Here is an 18,478-nt window from a genome sequence, read left to right as displayed (position 1 = left end):
CCATCCAACCATCTCATCCTCTGTCATCCCCTTCTCCTCCTGCCTTCAATCTTTCCCAGCATCAGGGTCTTTTCAAATGAGTCAGCTCTTTGCATCAGGTGGTCAAGGTATTGGAGTTTCAGCTTCAACATCAGTCCTTCCAGTGAACATTCAGGATTGATTTCCTTTAGGATGGACTGGTGTATCCCTTGATCCTTCCCGAACATTGGATCATATGATGCACGAAATGCATCAACTCTTTTCACTTTTGTCACAGACTTCTTTGTGTTGGATTTAACTGTCACATGTATAAAATGACTGAACTAAACTGGTAACAGATATGGACGGTGCTCCCATTATAATCCCTTGAGCAGGGGAAATTGCATTTCAGGGGAACCAACTGATGAACTTTGGCATGAAGATCCAGAACATAACATTGTAATTTGCTTTAAAACAATGAGAATACAGTGGAAGAATATCACTTTAACATATGGTCTCTTCCTGTTTTCCATGTTGACAGATGTTTGTTACATATTAACACTTTTATCCTCTACCTTAAAATCTAGAAGAAATAATATTTAGTAATGTCAGAGTTCTTCCTCTCATATTTGTTTCCTAAATAAAATGATTTTAATGTAATGTTTTTTAAAATCATTTACATGAGGTTTTTTTTTGTTTGTTCATTTTATTTTTAGGTGTTTGGGACACCCTCAATATTTGTCTCCTCTTTTCTAATGAAACCTGATTCATGAAATGGACTAAAGCTGAAAAAAATCACCTGCTTCTTTGTCTGCGAATTTGAAACACAATTGGCATGGTCTTCAGCGCGTTCAACTAGACTGTAACTGCAGCTATGAGTTCAGACGAGAAGGGCATATCCCCTGCTCACAAAACATCCACCCCCACCCATAGAAGTGCCTCCTCTTCGACGTCCTCCCAGAGGGACAGTAGGCAGGTAAGAGAAGAGTATAAAGTGTGTTTTGTTATTTTGGAGCAACTGTAGTAACATCAGGATATGATGGGATTGCTAATTAACTCTGAAACTTTTGTTGTGAAGATTTTTATTCCCCAGGAAAACTCACTGTGTTCTGTAGATCTGCCTGATGATGTCATGAAGATCTTGCTCTTGATTTTCTATAATTGAGAATCCTTTTTCAGAGTACAAGCCACAGGAAGAGTGGCTAAGTGAAGCCCTCAGTGTTCTCCCCATGTCTGTACCTGGAGGCAGAAGGTGGCTTCTGGAACATGAATGTTCTGCTATTTCATCTTCACTTGCGGAGGTTGAAAGGGACTTGGCATCTTCTGACAGGTCTCTCATTGGTCTGCTGTGCATGAACTTCTGTTTGGAGTTTCATGGAATCTGGTAACAGATTCAGGAATGAGGTTACAAATATAATTATAGAATCAAGAAATTATTATTGCTTAATTATTCCATGTAGCTCATTCTGTAAATTATTTTTGTTTACAGGATACTTTATTACTACTTTGGACTTCCCTGGTGGCTCAGCTGGTAAAGAATCTACCTGCAATGCAGGGGACCTGGATTCAATCCCTGGGTTGGGCAGATCCCCTGGAGAAGGGAACGGCTACCCACTCTAGTATTCTGACCTGGAGAATTCATAGTCCATGGGGTTGCAAAGAATCAGACACTACTGAGCCGTTTTTACTTTATTACTACTTTAGTGGCTATTATACAGACAAGGTTGTATGGAGGTTAGTCATATGAATACGCTTCTTTGTCAAGACAGGTGAATTTTTTTGCCGAGCACTTAACTGAATATTATTTGCCATTATAATGTTATCTTGTGATAGACTTTCACAATAAGCAGATGTTAACTTTTTCTAAAAGCTTTCCTTTTGGGGGACATCCAGTTAGCGAACATTATTGTGCAGTTTTTTCTCTCCTATTTTATATGTTCAGAGTATTTTGCTTAGTTTGCTATTTTTCTAGTTTGCTAGAAGTGCACACCTCAGTTATCTGATATTCTGTAGTACAGACTTGGGCCTTGAGATGCCAGTTCCACATGAGAATTCCTTCTTCTATATGGTAGGAATGCACTTCTGGAGATGTTCCTTAGAGAGCCCTCAGTCTACAGATTCCCACTCCGAACTCCCTTTCCTATTTCTAGCAAGAAATTGCAGGGGAATTCAAAGAGGACATCTATGTTCTGTTCATTAGAAGCAGTTATGTCATTAGCTGAATCTGTGATTACACAAAGTTATAATGTTCATTACATCTTTAGAGTTTAAAAAAAGTAAGAGTACTATGAATGAAAACACATTTAAATTAAATTACTACTGCACACGGAGATGCTTTCTAAGTTTGCAATTTCATGCTACCCTTCACCTGCCTCTGGCCTCTCTTGTCATGGCTTCTCTATTTTCCCCTTGCCCTGAGCATTTAAAGTGAGAGGAATTTTAAGCAGTGTGGCCTCCTGGCTGCTGAGGGAAGGAAGGGATCAACCCTGCTCACCCTGGAGAACTATAGCAAATGGAAGAGATTGCTGACTGTTGCAGAAACATCTGTCAGGCTTAGTTGAACTGCCTGTTTTACCTGAGCTCTGGGGTGAGCATGCAAAAAAAACAGGGCGGAACTGAGACTCTGATCCACCAGAGGAGGTTTGGAGGTGGAATGTGTGACTCCTGGCTGGCTTGTGGATAGAAGGTTTTATGATGGGAATAAAATAGCATGCCTGATAATGCATTCTAGAAAAATAAGAAACATTCAAATGGTTATTCTTCTTCCTGTTTATCTCAGCAGGGGAAACTCTCCCAAGTACTTTCTCCCCTGGTTCCTTCCTGCCTCCTGTTTTGTATCTGTTTATCTGCCTTAAGGGAGAGGGGAATAAAGAACCATTCCAGTTCTTTTCCCTCCATGTCTCATCACTTGTTAAAATCTTGTATTAGCTTAAGGAAATCAGAAAATGTGAGTGATCTTGTGACAGACTATGATGTAGTAGTTTTTAATGCATCTATTTTTTTTTTGTGATGGCTGTTTTCATGGTGAAGGACGTAGAGAAAATGATGAATTGGTCTTCATTGAATGTTACCATTCTCCTGATTTGACTGACATCTATGTTCAGTTCAGTTCAGTTGCTCAGTCGTGTCCAACTGTTTGCGACCCCATCGCAGCACGCCAGGCCTCCCTGTCCATCACCAACTCCCGGAGTTCACTCAAACTCACGTCCATCAAGTCAGTGATGCCATCCAGCCATCTCATCCTTTGTCGTCCCCTTCTCCTCCTGCCCCCAATCCCTCCCAGCATCAGGGTCTTTTCCAGTGAGTCAACTCTTCGCATGAGGTGGCCAAAGTACTGGAGTTTCAGCCTCAGCATCAGTCCTTCCAATGAACACCCAGGATTGGTCTCCTTTAGGATGGACTGGTTGGATCTCCTTGCAGTCCAAGGGACTCTCAAGAGTCTTGTCCAACACCACAGTTCAAAAGCATCAATTCTTCGACGTCTATGTAGATGGTGTCAAATTGCAAAGTCCATCCCTGTTTCTCTCCTAAACTGATCATACACACAAAGGCTCTAGCACATAGTACATGCCATACAGTGGTGACTTTCTGCACATTATTTGCCTGCCCTTCCCAACTTCTAGTTCCAGGTCGTGAATTACTTGATTGGGCATTTCTACTTAATTGTGTCATTATCACCCTAAATCAGTGTGTATAAACCAGTTTACTATCAGGATAATCATTCTCGTGTAGACTCAAGGCCAAAGTCATTTCTTTCTTCTTTGTTTCTCCAACATTCAGTGGGTTAACAAGTCCCACTGATTATTTCCTCCTTCATAATATCATTCTTTCTTTCTAGTCTCACTGCTCATTTCCTAGCCTAGATTCTCATCACCTCACCCTGGGGTCCTGCAGAGTACTCATGCTTCACTGATTCCTTGTGGCCTCCTGAGCTCAAATTTCCTGAATCTGGAAGATTCATGCTCAAATTATTTCAAAGACTTTCAGTTCCCTGCATGATATATGATTACTTTATATCAAGAGACCACCATGATTGGATCCAGCCGCAGTCTCTTATTTTCCTCCCAACCTGTACAGTCTTGTCTGCTCATGGCTCCCAAAACTTCCTTATCTCCATCCCTGCTCCTGACTTTCCTGCATGGATTCCCACCACCCTCCTCTCAACTCAATACCTCCTGTGCTTCAAGGACTAGTTAAGTGACACTCTCACTGTCCACTAAGCCATGCTGACCTTTCCTTTCTCTGAGCTTTATAGAACTTTTTGACAACATTTGACACTTCCTTGTTATCTTTTTATGTACTGATCTCCTCAACTATATTGCAAGCTCTTTTAAGAAGACTTCACAGTCTGATTCTTCAGAGACAAGCCTTGCACTCAAGTATTTTAATATATCCTAGAGGATATTTTTAAAGATCTGCAACAATATTAGTTTTGTCTTTTTATTACAGATTTTCCAATCCAGATTTATTTATCCTCATAGATGAGTATAAACAAAGAACATCTGCCAACTGCATAGTAGTAATTGGCTGCCCTTCCTGCCACTGAATTATGTAGCCCAACCAGTGAAGGAGGGAGAGGAGATGGGAAATGAAGTGATTTGGTGCCCCTGTGGTTTCACTAATGTTTCTTCAATGAAAAGGTCAGGGTCCCACTTAGTATTTAACAATTTGGAAGACTTTAGTAACTGCTCCATTTACACTTTGTTCAAGACTGATATCAGATGTTAGAACAGCTAACAGAATTGGCTGTATCTGTGTATATGTGTGAATGTGTGTCCAACTATGATTCTGAAAATGCAAGAAATACACTCCCTAAATTTTTAGGAGAGGAAATAGGTTGATTAGATGTCTAGGACTTTTGCATAACCAGCATTTCCCAAAGTATGGTCCAAGGAATGCTTATCCCTTGAAATGTTGAATGAAAAGAGGGTTCTGCTGTCAGGTAGATTAGAGAAATGCTAAACCCAGTCATTTTTTGCAATTAATAAAGACACCAATAAATCCTGCAGCCAGAACTTGATTTAACTGAGCACTTCTCGAATGTGATAGATTGTGGAGCTTTTTTATTTCCCTAATGTTTGGTTGTTGAAAGTCCAGATTCTTCTTTCTATTTCGAAATGGGAAGGTAAAGGAACACTGGGCCCGGATCCCAAATGGCAGCACTAGACTGGGCTCAGGGTTGGCTTCCTGTTTAGATGAGGCATTTGCTCTCTCATCAGCCACAGTCTCTTCCTCTCCTTACTGTATTGCAATATTTTGTGTTTCCTGCCTGGCCCCTGAAAGCATTTGAATTCATGAACCCTGATTCGGGATGTCAATTAGTTGACAACAATAATATTTAAGTGACCAAGGGAGAGTTCCACTTGGATACTCAGAAGGCATCTCAAACTTAACATGTCCAAAACTGAGCTCTTAATTTCTCTCTCAAATCTACTCCTTCCCAGTCCCCCTTATCTCAGTAAACAGCAACTCTGTCCTTCCACTGGTAAGGCCAAAAATCTTGCAGGAGCCATCCTCGACTCCTCTCTTTTCTTCACACCACGCATCCAGACCCTCAGTGAATCCCATTGGTTCTGCCTTCAGGATGTCCTGAATCTGACCACTACTTCCCTCCTCCTCCCCCTCTGCCCTGGTCTGAGCCACCATCATTCCTCACCCAGACTATGGCCATATCCTTCTAACTGGTCTCGCTACTTCTACCTTTGACTAACCTTCAGGTCATTTTTCACAAAGTAGTCAAAGTGGTCCCTTTAAAGCTAAGTCAGATCAAGCCTCTTACCTGTGCCCAGGCCTCCAATGGTTTCCCATCGCTCTCCAAATATTTGAGCTGCTGACCATTGTCTACAAGGTCATTCATAACCTGGATCTGCATATACCTTTCTGGTCTCATCTCCTACCACATTCCACGTAGTGCTCCCCAGCATCTTCCTTAGATGTGCCAAGCATGCTCCCAACCTCAGGGACTTTGCATTCTGGGCCCCCTCTGACCAGCTTGCTTTTCCTCCGAGTATCCCCAGATATGCTCACACTCTTGACTCATTCTCCAAATGTACCGTCTTTGGGCAGCCTTCCCCCACCCTCCCCTGTGTATCCTCATCATTCACTGTCCACTTACCTGGTTTTGTCTTCAGAGCATTAACCACTATCTGACATGTTACATATTCACCTGTTTACATTTGTATCCCTTCCTCTGCTCCTTATCACTGCAGTGCAGGCACCCTGGAAACAGAAGTTTTATTTTGTCTAATAATGTCTCCCTAGTACCATTAGCACCCCACTCCAGTACTCTTGCCTGGAAAATCCCATGGATGGAGGAGCCTGGTAGGCTGCAGTCCACGAGGTCGCTAAGAGTCGGACTCGACTGAGCGACTTCTCTTTCACTTTTCACTTTCATGCATTGGAGAAGGAAGTGGCAACCCATTCCAGTATTCTTGCCTGGAGAATCCCAGGGATGGGGGAGCCTGGTGGGCTGCCGTCTCTGGGGTCGCACAGAGTCGGACACGACTGAAGCGACTTAGCAGCAGCAGCACCTTCTACAGTCCTGGCATATAATTTGGCTCAGAATATATTTGAATAAGCAAGTGAATGAGATATTGGCATGGATAGGAAGATTGTGAACCAGGCTCCAGAGGCCTTGGTAGCTGTGAGGGAATGATCATGCAATTAGGAGATGACAGCAAGGAGAGAAAGTAGTACAGTCAGGAGTTGAGTCTCCCAAAAACAGTGGGCTTTGAAAGTAGAGGAGGGATGGTCCAGAAGTGGCAGAAGATACCAGGAGAGCACAGAGCCTCCTGCTTGCTGCTCATGGCAACTGTACAGTAGAATAAATGACTTGGGGCTTATGTAGGCAGAGATATCAAACAAAAGCAAAGCAATGGGAGCATTCTGCACAGATGTTAAAACTATTGGTGGGGTGAGAGATAACTCTAAAATAAGAGTTGTTGTTTCCCAGTCTCTCATCGTACTTATTTTTCAGTAATACTATGTAATTGGCTTATAGCAAGCCGATTGGGTTCTGTTTGTTTGTTTTGATAATTACCCTTATGATTACATTTTTTAGAGAATTTTTTGCAGTATACAAAACTGAGACCACCCTGTTGAGACAGTTTCAGTAGTTTGGGATCAGGCCAAGGATCTACATTTTAAAAAAGTGTTTTTTTTTAATGTGGACCATTTAAAAAAATAATTTTATGTATTTATTTTTGGATGTTCTGGGTCTTCATTGCTGTGGAGGCTTTTCTCTAGTTGGGGTGAGCGGAGGCTGCTCTCTAGTTGCGGTGTGCAGGCTTCTGATTGCCATGGCTTCTCTTGTTATGGAGCACAGGCACTAAAGGCCACGAACTTCAGTAGTTGTGGCGCATGGGCTCAGTACTTACGGCTCCCAGGCTCTAGAGCAAGGCTCAGTAGTCGTGGCACATGGGCTTAGTTGCTCTGAGGCATGTGGGATCCTCCCGGATCAGGGACCGAATGTCCCCTGCATTGGCAAGCAGATTCTTTACCACTGAGCCAACCAGGGAAACCCACATCTACATTTTTTAAAGTGAAGCCTCTGGAGCCAATGCTTATTTTTACTTGTGTTGTTATCAAACCATTTCAGAAGATCAGATACTGTTGCTCCAGGAACTTGGAATTTGGAATGAATAATTATCAGATAGTGTTAGTTGCTCAGTCGTGTCCAAATCTTTGCGATCCCATGGACTGTAGTCTGTCAGGCTCCTCTCTCCATGGGATTTTCCAGGCAAGAATGCTGGAGTGGGTAGCCATTCCCTTCTCTAGGGGATCTTCCCAACCCAAGGACAGAACCCGGGTATCCCACATCGCAGGCAGATTCTTTGCCATCTGAGCCACCAAGAAAGCCCAATTACCAGGTGACAATCTCTATTACTAGAGTGAATTGTTATAGCTCTACCGAGTTAGGTGTGAAAGGCACATATGAGTCAATCTGTTTGTTTAATGAAAAATCAAAGAAAAAAAAACAGCTATCCTTATAATGATTTAAAGTTTACAGAAGCTTAGAGATCATAAAATAAAGAACTTTTTAAGGAAAAAAAATGATATTCCTAATAAGTCATAAGAGGCTGATAGTTAATCTTCTTGCCAGTGTTTAATAAAATATATACTCAATATTATGGTCAGTGATTACAACTAATAGAAGATTTCAATTACATGGATATCTAAAAATGTTTCCTGGGACTTCCCTGGTGATCCATTAGTAAAGATGCTGCATTTCCATTGCAGGAGCATGGGTTCAGTTCCTGGTTGGGGAACTAAGATCCCACATGCCATGCGGCACAGCCAGAAAAGAAAAGAATAAAGTATTAATACTAAGAAAAAAAAGTTTCCTATACATTATCTATAACAGTTAACAAACCATGACCCATGCAGTTAATGTTCTCTGGTAGCATGGGAGGCTGCCCCAACAGTGATTCAGTGGGACTCAGGTAACCATGGTCTGGTTTACCACCACATAACCACCCAGTTCAGATATCAGCAGCGTCTGCTCTATTTTCAGCTTTCATTACTAGTGAAGAAGATGTCTAGAAAACCAGAAAGTAAAAATGTTCTTCATTAACAACTATACTTTGTGTACAGGGTTTTCATAGCAAGTTTTATTCTTGGACAAACAGATTGATAAAAATATCCCCCAGCATATACAGAAACTGACTTGGAATATTTTTCTTCCAGTTGAATCTCTGAAGTATCTTTTTCAAATAGCTTTGCTAAACCAAGTTACTGCTTTGAAATATAGCATCTTTATTTTCTGAATATGAAACATATTTCCATCTTTGGATTGTGAAAAATATAATGTTCCCCAAATACAAATATTCTCAGTTCTGGAGAGAAAAAATTCAAGCATTCTTGATTTATATCTAACTTCCAGTTTAAATTATCTTCAGTCTTATCAGTGAGGAGGAGAATAATTTGAAATCTGCCAGTATCTAAATAGAAAAATTTTAGAATTAAGTGGATCCAGGGATTTGCCAGATAACCCTGGAACCCAGCTCTCAGTTCAGAGAGAAATACTAAAGTGATAAGTGAAAGTCACTCCGTTGTGTCTGACTCTGTGACCCCATGGACTGTATGGTCCATGGAATTCTCCAGGCTAGAATGCTGGAGTGGATAGCCTTTCCCTTCTTCAGAGGATCTTCCTGACCCAGGGATCAAACCTAGGTCTCCTGCATTGCAGGCAGATTCTTTACCAACTGAGCTATCAGGGAAGCAGTGTCTTAACCATAGCAAGACTGATATATAAAGCCCTGGATGCCAGGTTAGTTTAAATTCCTGACTTGCTTCCAAGTTAGCCTTTTGGTGATTCCAGTCATCCCAAGGAACCTAGCTTTTAAGACTTAGGACCAATGTTGATGGGGAAAATAGTATCTGCTTGCAGAAAGTCATGTTATGACCAACTTTTGTGATTTAGGTGCATTTTTAAAATCGAGTATTTTGAGAAGTCTAAATATTAGGCACAGTTCATGAATAATAGAACAATACCAGCAACAGCTGCTTTCTCATGAGTTCTCACTATGGAAGGCTGAAATATCACTATTTCAGAGAACTAAACTTTGGTATAAAGTGGTGAAATATTCTGGCCACACTAATGAGCAGCTAAGTCAGGATTTGCTCCCTGGAAGCCTGATTCTGGAGTTCCTGTTCTTGACCACTCCACTTGTATGCTCCGTAGTAGGGCTGGATGAGCAGGAATGTCTGGGGAAAGGGCCTTCTGTACTTGTCTAAGTGAACTTTGTAACACGGCATTTGTCAGTTACCCTTGAGTTATATATCACCTCCTCATTTTTTCCCTCCACAATAGCAGTAATTTTTCACGTCCTCGTTGGCCTGGGAAACAGTAGACCAGAAAGTACACAGATGAAAATATTAATAATGATTGTGAAGTCCTGGTATTAAAGGTGAATTTTTGTAGTTTGTGCTTTCCTGAATGTTAAATTTTCTGAACTTACACTACATGTATTGCTTTTGGAGTGAGAAGTTCCGATCATTTATTTGTTTGCCGAAAACTACAGTTAGCCTTTTCTATGAAACAAAATGAGCAGCCCCACAAATTTCTTGCTGTCCCCACCATTTGGAGATTGCTGTCAGTGCTGCTTGATGTTTACGGCATGTGTTCAGTCCGTGTCAAATGTGCTGAAACTGAGACCACTGGAAGGAAATTTGCCACCTGGCACGTAGATACTCATTACCCACAAGTGATTGAGAACTCAATGTTATCTCAGAAAGAATCTGTTTGCTGCTTGCCCTGGTGTGTTTGCCAAAGCACTTTGGTTCTCTCCGCCTGCCTTGGTTTCTCACTTAAGGAATTATTTTATTACCTTCTGTCTGGTTTGGGGTAGCCTGTTTATAGAAGCAAGTCTGTCCATCCGTCAGAGCCAAGATGAATACTGCCTGCTGGGTTCTTAGGCATAACACTAAATTGAGAGAAGCACAATATAATCAGTTATGAACCCCGGAGAGTCTCATTCGTAGGTCACTGACGAGGTCTGGGAATCTGTTGTTTGCAGAAGCTTCCTCGGGAGGTTGTTGTTCACCGAGGCTGGCCACAATCACTTCTATACAACACATTTCAGGTATTTCACTAGGACTATAAAAACATCATCCCAAAGCATCAACAAAACTGCTCTATTTGACTTTCAACTTGGACACATAGAAAAAATTATCATCCTTCTGTCTTAGTAATTCTCCTAGGTTGTGTCAGGGGAGTGTGTAATTTCCTCGGTTCTGTCTCGTCACAACAAAAATTTGAAGTGACAGACGTTAAAGCTCTTGGTGTGTCACACAGCTCTCGGACAGATCAGTGTTACAGCTCTGTGTTACAGCTCAGTTTTATTTAGAAAATAAAGGAAAATACATCCTCGAGGTGTGAGGGCATGCCGTCCCAAAAGACGTGAAGAGAAGAGAGAGAGAGAGGGAGAAGAGAGAGAGAGCATGCACCCGAGAGAGAGAGAGAGACCCCCGGCCCTTTGGCTCCTCTTTTTATATGTTTTTTCTCCTCCCCCTGGGCCTGCCCTATGTAAATTGGGCTAGCCAGGAGAGCTGTTTGTTCTACCTGAGGTCCTCACTCCAGTCCTTGGGCCTTCCTCTGTTCTGTTTTCGTGGGCTTTTCCCTTCCTTGTCTTTTAGCCACTGCCATTCTGGACTCCGTTTTTCTATTCTAACTACCTAACAATTATAATTAAAATACCTTCACAAAAGTAAAGGAAAGCCCCATGCATGTTGTGTCAGGCTTCTTGACCTCAAATCCTAGTTAAAGAGCAGATTTTGTAGTAATGGGAATAGCCAGGTTGATGAGGTTTCAGGGAAATGGATGCTGTCATGTACTACTGCTGGGCATGTTAATTAATTCTGCTTTTCTGGAGGGAAATTTTGCAGTATGTATCTAAAGTCTTTTAAAAAATCAAACCATAGGACCTGGTAGCTCAGCTTCTAAGAAATGCATTCTAGGGAAACAACCAAAGATACATGTAAAGATTTCTGTGCAGATATGTTTCTCAAAGTATGTTTATGGTATTAAAAAATTAGAAGTAATCTAATATTCAACAAGGAATTCATTTAATAACCTGACTCATAGCCATACAGTGGAATATTGCACAGCTGTTAAAAATGTTTTTAAAATGTTTAAAGCTCTGAGAAAATTATATATTGTTAAATGAAAAAGACCCAGGTATTACATTGAAAATATAGTGTATTTCCAATTTTTTTTTAAGAATCAGGATTATATGTTCATTTAAAAAGCTGAAAGCAAATATACCAGGATATTGGAAGAGTTTATTGCTGGTTGTGGGTGGTTTCTTTTTTTCCCCTCCCCTCAAATTTCTGCAGTGGACGTGTATAGCTTCTATCATCAAAAACATTTATTTTTAAAGGTTATATTTTATGGGTTAATGTGCATATGTATGTAAAACATATATATGTTTAAAACAGTATATGGAATATAGTAAATACAATATAAATGTCATCTATTTTAATTATCAAATTGTAAGCCTTAACTCCATAAGATTTAAAATTAAATGAATATGAAGTATATACCAGATGGGACACTTAAAGCAAGTTTTTAAAACCATTTTTGAGATGCTATGAGCAAAACCTGTGCCCCTCTTTGCCCTCTAACTATCTATATTTATCTCATAGAAATTTAAGCATGTTTTCCAGAAAGTGGGAACTTGGACACTGTATATTATTATAGCAAATATTTGTTCATTCTTTCAGCAAATATTTATGAGTACATATAGGCAAAGCATAGATATATCTGCTCTGAGTTTACAAGGTTAATCAAAACAAACCAACTCTGCCTTAAATATACATATAAAAATGTTTATACAATTTTTTTTGCTTGTTACAAAATCTTGAGTGATGATCATACAGAAAACCTTTGTCTGTTCTGGGTCATTGTAATAGCCTTATAGAAAAGTACAAATTAGCTTGACCTCAGTGTCCTTTTCTAGTCATCCAGAACTGTTCTCCTGCCTCTTATTAACTCTGCACATTCCAGAGCCTTTGCTCTTGAAATGGACTTCGTATTTGTCCTTTTATTTGCCGTTCGGTTGTAAGTGCCGTAATGAGGTATGATCGTAGTTGCTGGGTTTTCAGTAGTTTTGCTGCATGTTTGTGAGTACAGGTAGGGAGCAAGCCCACAGGTAAGTTCTGGTTCTAGTGTTACTGAAAGGCAACCATGGGGATGAAAGAATTGTTTATTCATATGCCTTTTACCACTTCATAGTCAAGATTGCTGAACTCCTCTTGGCTATAAATGGACCACTCCATGGTCCCTGATTGTATTTCTTACAATGCAGGGTTTCCAACAACAGACGACTTCATTGTGGGGCCATAGCTGTTGGCTCTTAACAAGCTTGTGTTTCTATGCAGTAAGAGTCAAGAATGTGATGACTGTTGGTTCTTCCCTCAGGGTTTCCCAGGTGTGCTGTGTGGAATTTTCCCAGCCACTATGCCTAAAGTTTTCTACTTTCATTCATCTTAGTGGTGCTTATATGGAGATTTATTATTAATGTAATTCTGCCATCTTTCAGTGAGAGCAAGATAATCATTACTATAGAGAAAGTAGTAGAATTAACTGCTTCTTCAGTCATGGCCTTCTGGCTTTGGTGATTTCGGTACTTTATGCTATTCCCAAAATAATAAAAATAGTCCCTTTAAGAACATGATTAAGAAGACAGCAGGCAAGACCGCGAGCCTCTTTCGCTGTAGGCATTCACAAGATGTGCAGTGTGCATCGCTGTCCACTGCTGTTGCTTTCCCACTTGCAAGTATCCAAGGGCACCTGTCTCCACTCACTCTGTCAGCTTTCTCAGTAAGCTCCGGTGCTCCAGTCATGAGATGGTGCTGAATACAGTTGCTAGATTGACCAGGTAACATGATGGCCTTGTCAGATATGGCCTCTCAGCTTCCAAAGGGCACCCAGGTGTCGTACACCTGTAGAGTATTTGGACACATCTTTCTGTGGAAATAAGAATGCACAAGATTCCTAAACATTTTTTCTTACATTGTTTGTAACTGAGCTGTTAGCCGCCATTTATGGAGTGCCTGCTGTGTGCCAGTGTATGGTAGGATCGTCCATACACTGGATGCCAACTCAGTGACTTGCAGTGTCTTCTAAGGTAGACTTTAACATCTCCATTTTGGAGATAGAAAACACTGAGGCTGAGAGAGGTTCATGACTTGCCCTCTTTATTTACATAGTAAATAGCAGCATGGGGGTTTGTATGCTTGTCTATGTGACTGCAAAACCACATTCTTTTCTCTTCATCAGACACTGCATTCCTGAAGTAGAGCTAGCTGACTTGCGCTTAGTTCTGGAAACTTGGAAGCAAACCTCATGGTTGCACCCTATTTAAGAATGCTGTAAACTTATTTTTGTTTTATTCATTTCTGCCCCTCTGTTTCCATGGAAGGTTGTGGTAGATGTGTTCAGTTAGTCTTAAGGTTAAAGACTACTTGAAATTGCTGTAGTTTTTTGTCATTGTATTGTTGCTAATATTGTATTGTTGCTGTTGTTCAGATGCTAAGTCATGTCCGATTCTTTGCGACCTCATGGACTGCAGCATGCCAGACGCCTCTGTCCTCCACCATCTCCCTGAGTTTGCTCAAATTCATGTCCATTGAGTCGGTGATGCTATCTAATCATGTCATTCTCTATCACCCGCTTCTCCTTTTGCCTTCCATCTTTCCCAGCATTGGGGTCTTTTCCAATGAGTCAGTTCTTTACATCAGGTGGCCTAAGTATTGGAGCTTCAGCTTCACATTCAGTCCTTCCAATGAATAGGCAAGGTTAATTTCCTTTAGGATTGACTGGTTTGATCTCCTTGCAGTTCAAGGGACTCTCAAGAGTCTTCTCCAGCACCACAGTTCAAAGGCATCAAGTATTCGGTGCTGAGCCTTCTTTATGATCCAACTCTCATATCCATACCTGACTACTGTAAAAACCATAGCTTTGACTGTAGAACCTTTGTCTGCCAAGTGATGTCTCTGTTTTGTTTTGCTTTTTAATTATCTATTTTTGTATGTTTGTTTGTTTAAATTTTTGGCTGTGCTGGATCTTCGTTGCTGCATGCTGACCTTCTCTGCTTGTGAGTGGGGGCCACCCTGTAGTTGACGTGCAAGGACGTCTCACTGTCATGGCTTCTCTTGTTGAGCAGTACAAGCTCCAGGGTGCGCAGGCTGTGGTTGTTATGGCATGCGGGCTCAGTAGTTGGGGCTCACGGCTTCCGGAGCTCGGGCTCAGTAGTTGTGGCACATGGGCTTAGCTGCCCCACGGCATATGGGATCTTCCGGGACCATGGATTGAACTGGTGTCCCCTGCATTGCACGGTGGACTCTTAACCCCTGGACCACCAGGGAAGCCCTGTTGTCTCAGCTTTTTAATATGTTGTCTAGGTTTGTCATAGCTTCCCTTCTAAGGAATAAGTATCTTGATTTCATGGCTACAGCCACCATCCACAGTGATTTTGGAGCCCAAGAAAATAAAATCTGTCATTGCTTCCACTTTCTCCCAGCACTCTTGACATCTAATACTAGCTTTGATTTTAGCAGAGGTCACTATTTAAAAGCTTGGAGTCCAGAGGAGAATCTTGATTTCCATTCCAACTCTAATACTTACTCTGTGTCATTAACCTCACTGAGGCTCTGTCTGCTCAATCAGCCATAAAATAAATTGAATAGCCATTATTTAAAGGCTTTTGATGAAGATGGAATGAAATAATCCGTGTAAGAGACAGGGATATAGAAAGCACTGAATGTGAACTATCACGATTGCCATCATCATCAGCACTGTAAAGGCTACTGGTGTCACTGGAATAGTGTTGCTCTGTCAAAATTAGAAAAACTAGAAGAGAGACAAGCCTAATCATCAGAAGCTTGAACAAGAAAATACTTTCGAAGTTTATGAATCATTTTGGATATCTTTCTTTGAAAATAGTTTATACAGTTCATGAACAGAAAAATATTATAGCTTAGATAAACTCATCGGATGAGCAATTTCAGTGGAGTTAACATTCAGAGAGCAATGGTCTCTTTAATACTGTTTTAAATTTGCATGGAAAGTGAGTCTATTCAGAAATTGGTAGCCACAACCTACCATTTTTCCAGCAGCTCTTTTACGTCTCTAAAATGAAATTACACAACAGGCCAGACAAGCCAAGAGACCCATTCAGCAGTTCTGTGGACTTTCATTTTGAGAGTTGTGTTTCTCTCTGCAGGAGTTGCGACTAAACCATTCGGCCGTTATTGAATGTCTCTTTGTATGTCTGTTTACCCACATCTTTGATACCACATAAACCAGACTGTAGTCACGTCAACAGATTTCTGCTTGCTGCCTAGGAGGTATTAAGGTTAGTGGGTATTACCCAGGGGACTAAGTTTTACCAATTGAAAGAGCGGCAGTGAAATATGCACTCAACTCCAGGTTTTAAGCTAAGTGTGCATTGGTTTTCTCTGAGCTGGGCGAACAAAGGACGGGTGAGTACTTTCACCTTCTCTGTGTGTTCCAAGTTCCTTAAAATGCTGACCTGGAAAGAACCTAAGTTCATCCTTTGTCACAAATGTCACCACACCGTTCAGAGGAATTGATAATGGGGGAGAGCAATGCATGTGTGGGGGCAAGGGCACATGGAAATCTCTGTACCTTCCTCTCAGTTTTGTTGTGGAGCTAAAACTGTTCTAGGGAAAAAAAAAAAAGTCTTTAAAAAATACAGTGACCTGGAAATTAAGTTGTAATTTTAGTATTTGAAAGGAAACTTGATTTTAAAAGAACAATGAACAAATATATGTAATCCTTTATTTAACCTTCTTATATAATATGTATAACACCTTGAGGGTAGGTGGCATGTATTTCCAAGTCACCGTGAAAGAATATGAAAATAGGCAGCTTGTGAAGAAAACCAAGTATAGCACAAGTTATGATCTTAAAGGAAACGTGAAGATTTAATTTTTGTTACTGAAGATGTTGCCACATTATTAATACATTTTTTTGTATTCTCCATTGACCAGTCACAGCTTTAAATCTAATAAACAAGAGCTTAATTCACCAGATGTTAACTCACCAGATGTTTTCGTTTTAAAAGTTAAGTCCTTATTTTAAAATGTTTTCAAAAGTTCTGTCTTATTGGAGCTGTGATTTTTATAATTCCAAGATGAAACTAGAAGGGAGTTTTATACCTGATCTTGTGTTAATGATTGCTGAGAGGCCATTCTCTACAACTTAATAAAAGAGATCTAAAAAATTCTAGAGATTACCTGCCTACAGTATGCAGGGCCTTGTGCTAGAGGTCAAGGAAGTGGGAAACCAAGATGAAGATAAGTTTGTTCCTACTTTCATGGAGCACACAGTTGAACTCGAGCCCAAGACTATGACAGATTTGAAAACTGTCTTCTTCATATCTGCCCATATTAAGAACATAGCATTCACCTACTTAGGTATCTCAGTAAAATAATGAGTGATTGTGTGTCCTTACGTAACTTCAGGGATATATTTTTGACTTTTATTTAAAAACCACGAGTTTGAAGCCAATTCTTAAGGTAGTTGATTAATTTTTTATTATCAGATAGATGATAGGTTTGAATAATATACAAGTATACAGTATACTCGGAGAAGGCAGTGGCACCCCACTCCAGTACTCTTGCCTGGAAAATCCCATGGATGGAGGAGCCTGGAAGGCTGCAGTCCATGGGGTCGCTGAGTCGGATACAACTGAGCATCTTCACTTTCACTTTTCACTTTCATGCATTGGAGAAGGAAATGGCAACCCACTCCAGTGTTCTTGCCTGGAGAATCCCAGGGACGGGGGAGCCTGGTGGGCTGCCGTCTATGGGGTCACACAGAGTCAGACACGACTGAAGTGACTTAGCAGCAGCATAGCACAATTTAATCTCTTAAAGCCTCAATTTCCTCACAGTGGTAATAAAAATATCCACTTATTACTAAGATAGAGTTATCTTAGTAAACATTTTTATGATTTTCTGTACCTTGGAAAATCAACAAAATTTGGGTTTGGATTATCCACTAAGTTGGAATGTGTTGTTCAGCCGCTAAGTCATGTCCGACTCGTTGTTATAACAAGTTTGAAATGAATGAACCTCTTACTTTTCTTCCCTAATGCAAACTTTTGTAAAATTGAGTGGAGAAAACAACTAATGTGTTCTCCGTGACAGGTACTGCGGTAGGTATTTTACAGATTCCGTTCTGGTTTGTTTCGTCACTAACTTTTCTGACCCACAGAATCCCAGCTGCCCTTTAAGTATCCCCAGGTCTCTATAGAGACAAAATTCATTTTTTTCACACTTTGAATATCCTAAATTGATTTCCGTGTCTGTAGCTTGAATTGAATATTAGGTGATTTAGTTTCTTTCACCTGGCTAAGTCCCTGAGTTAGTCCTTTATTTCTTGCCTACGTCGCTGTTAAGGTCAAGTTCCTTTCCAAGTTTTGCATTTCTCACTGTGTGTATTTGTTATGCGGGGTAGGGAACGGGGACCCGAAGGCAATGTATGTGTGTTTTATTGCCCAGACACCTGCATGTATGAAAATAGAGAGGCGTCCTTATGTTATATAACCTCTGACAAACTTCCCTATACATTAGAGAGAGAATGAGAGTAAAAAAGATAAATAACATTTTGGTATGGTTATAAGAAGTTTTCAACTTGCGTATGCCCTGAAAGGGCCATGGGAACCTCTAAGGTTCATGGACAACTTTTTGAGAACCACTGCTGCATAAGCTAAAGGGATGAGGAGGGTGAGTAACAGTGGGGTGGGAACTTTGACTTCTTTTATATATTTCTGTTCTGTATTTGAATTTTTTATAATGAGCACATATTAGTTTTATTATTTTTAAACACACACGCAAAAAATGAAAGGCTGTGAGGGCGTCCTAGAAGGTAATATGATTTTTGCTTCAACCACAGCAATAATTCTCATTTTAGTTCCTGTGACATGCATGATCTCAGAATAAATTTCAATTTCATATTTAGCTGATATGTTTTAAGTAGGATCCCATCCAG

The 18,478-nt window shown here is 40.6% G+C and overlaps 1 protein-coding gene across 15 annotated transcripts in view; it reads left to right on the top strand.

The window, feature by feature from the left end:
- Window positions 1–18,478, top strand: part of OSBPL6 (oxysterol binding protein like 6) — a 218,420-nt gene that overhangs the window by 127,555 nt on the left and 72,387 nt on the right. For all 15 annotated transcript variants that reach the window (XM_061434362.1, XM_061434361.1, XM_061434359.1 and 12 more), the window contains one exon: window positions 675–934. In XM_061434362.1, coding sequence (XP_061290346.1) covers window positions 833–934 — 102 coding nt within the window. In that variant the 5' untranslated portion in view covers window positions 675–832. The remainder of the gene's footprint in view (window positions 1–674; window positions 935–18,478) is intronic.

The sequence above is a fragment of the Bos javanicus genome, chromosome 2 (genome assembly GCF_032452875.1).
Source record: "Bos javanicus breed banteng chromosome 2, ARS-OSU_banteng_1.0, whole genome shotgun sequence".
Classification (NCBI taxonomy): domain Eukaryota; kingdom Metazoa; phylum Chordata; class Mammalia; order Artiodactyla; family Bovidae; genus Bos; species Bos javanicus.
Note: the sequence above shows the minus strand (reverse complement) of the source record. Positions and strands in the feature narration are given on the sequence as shown.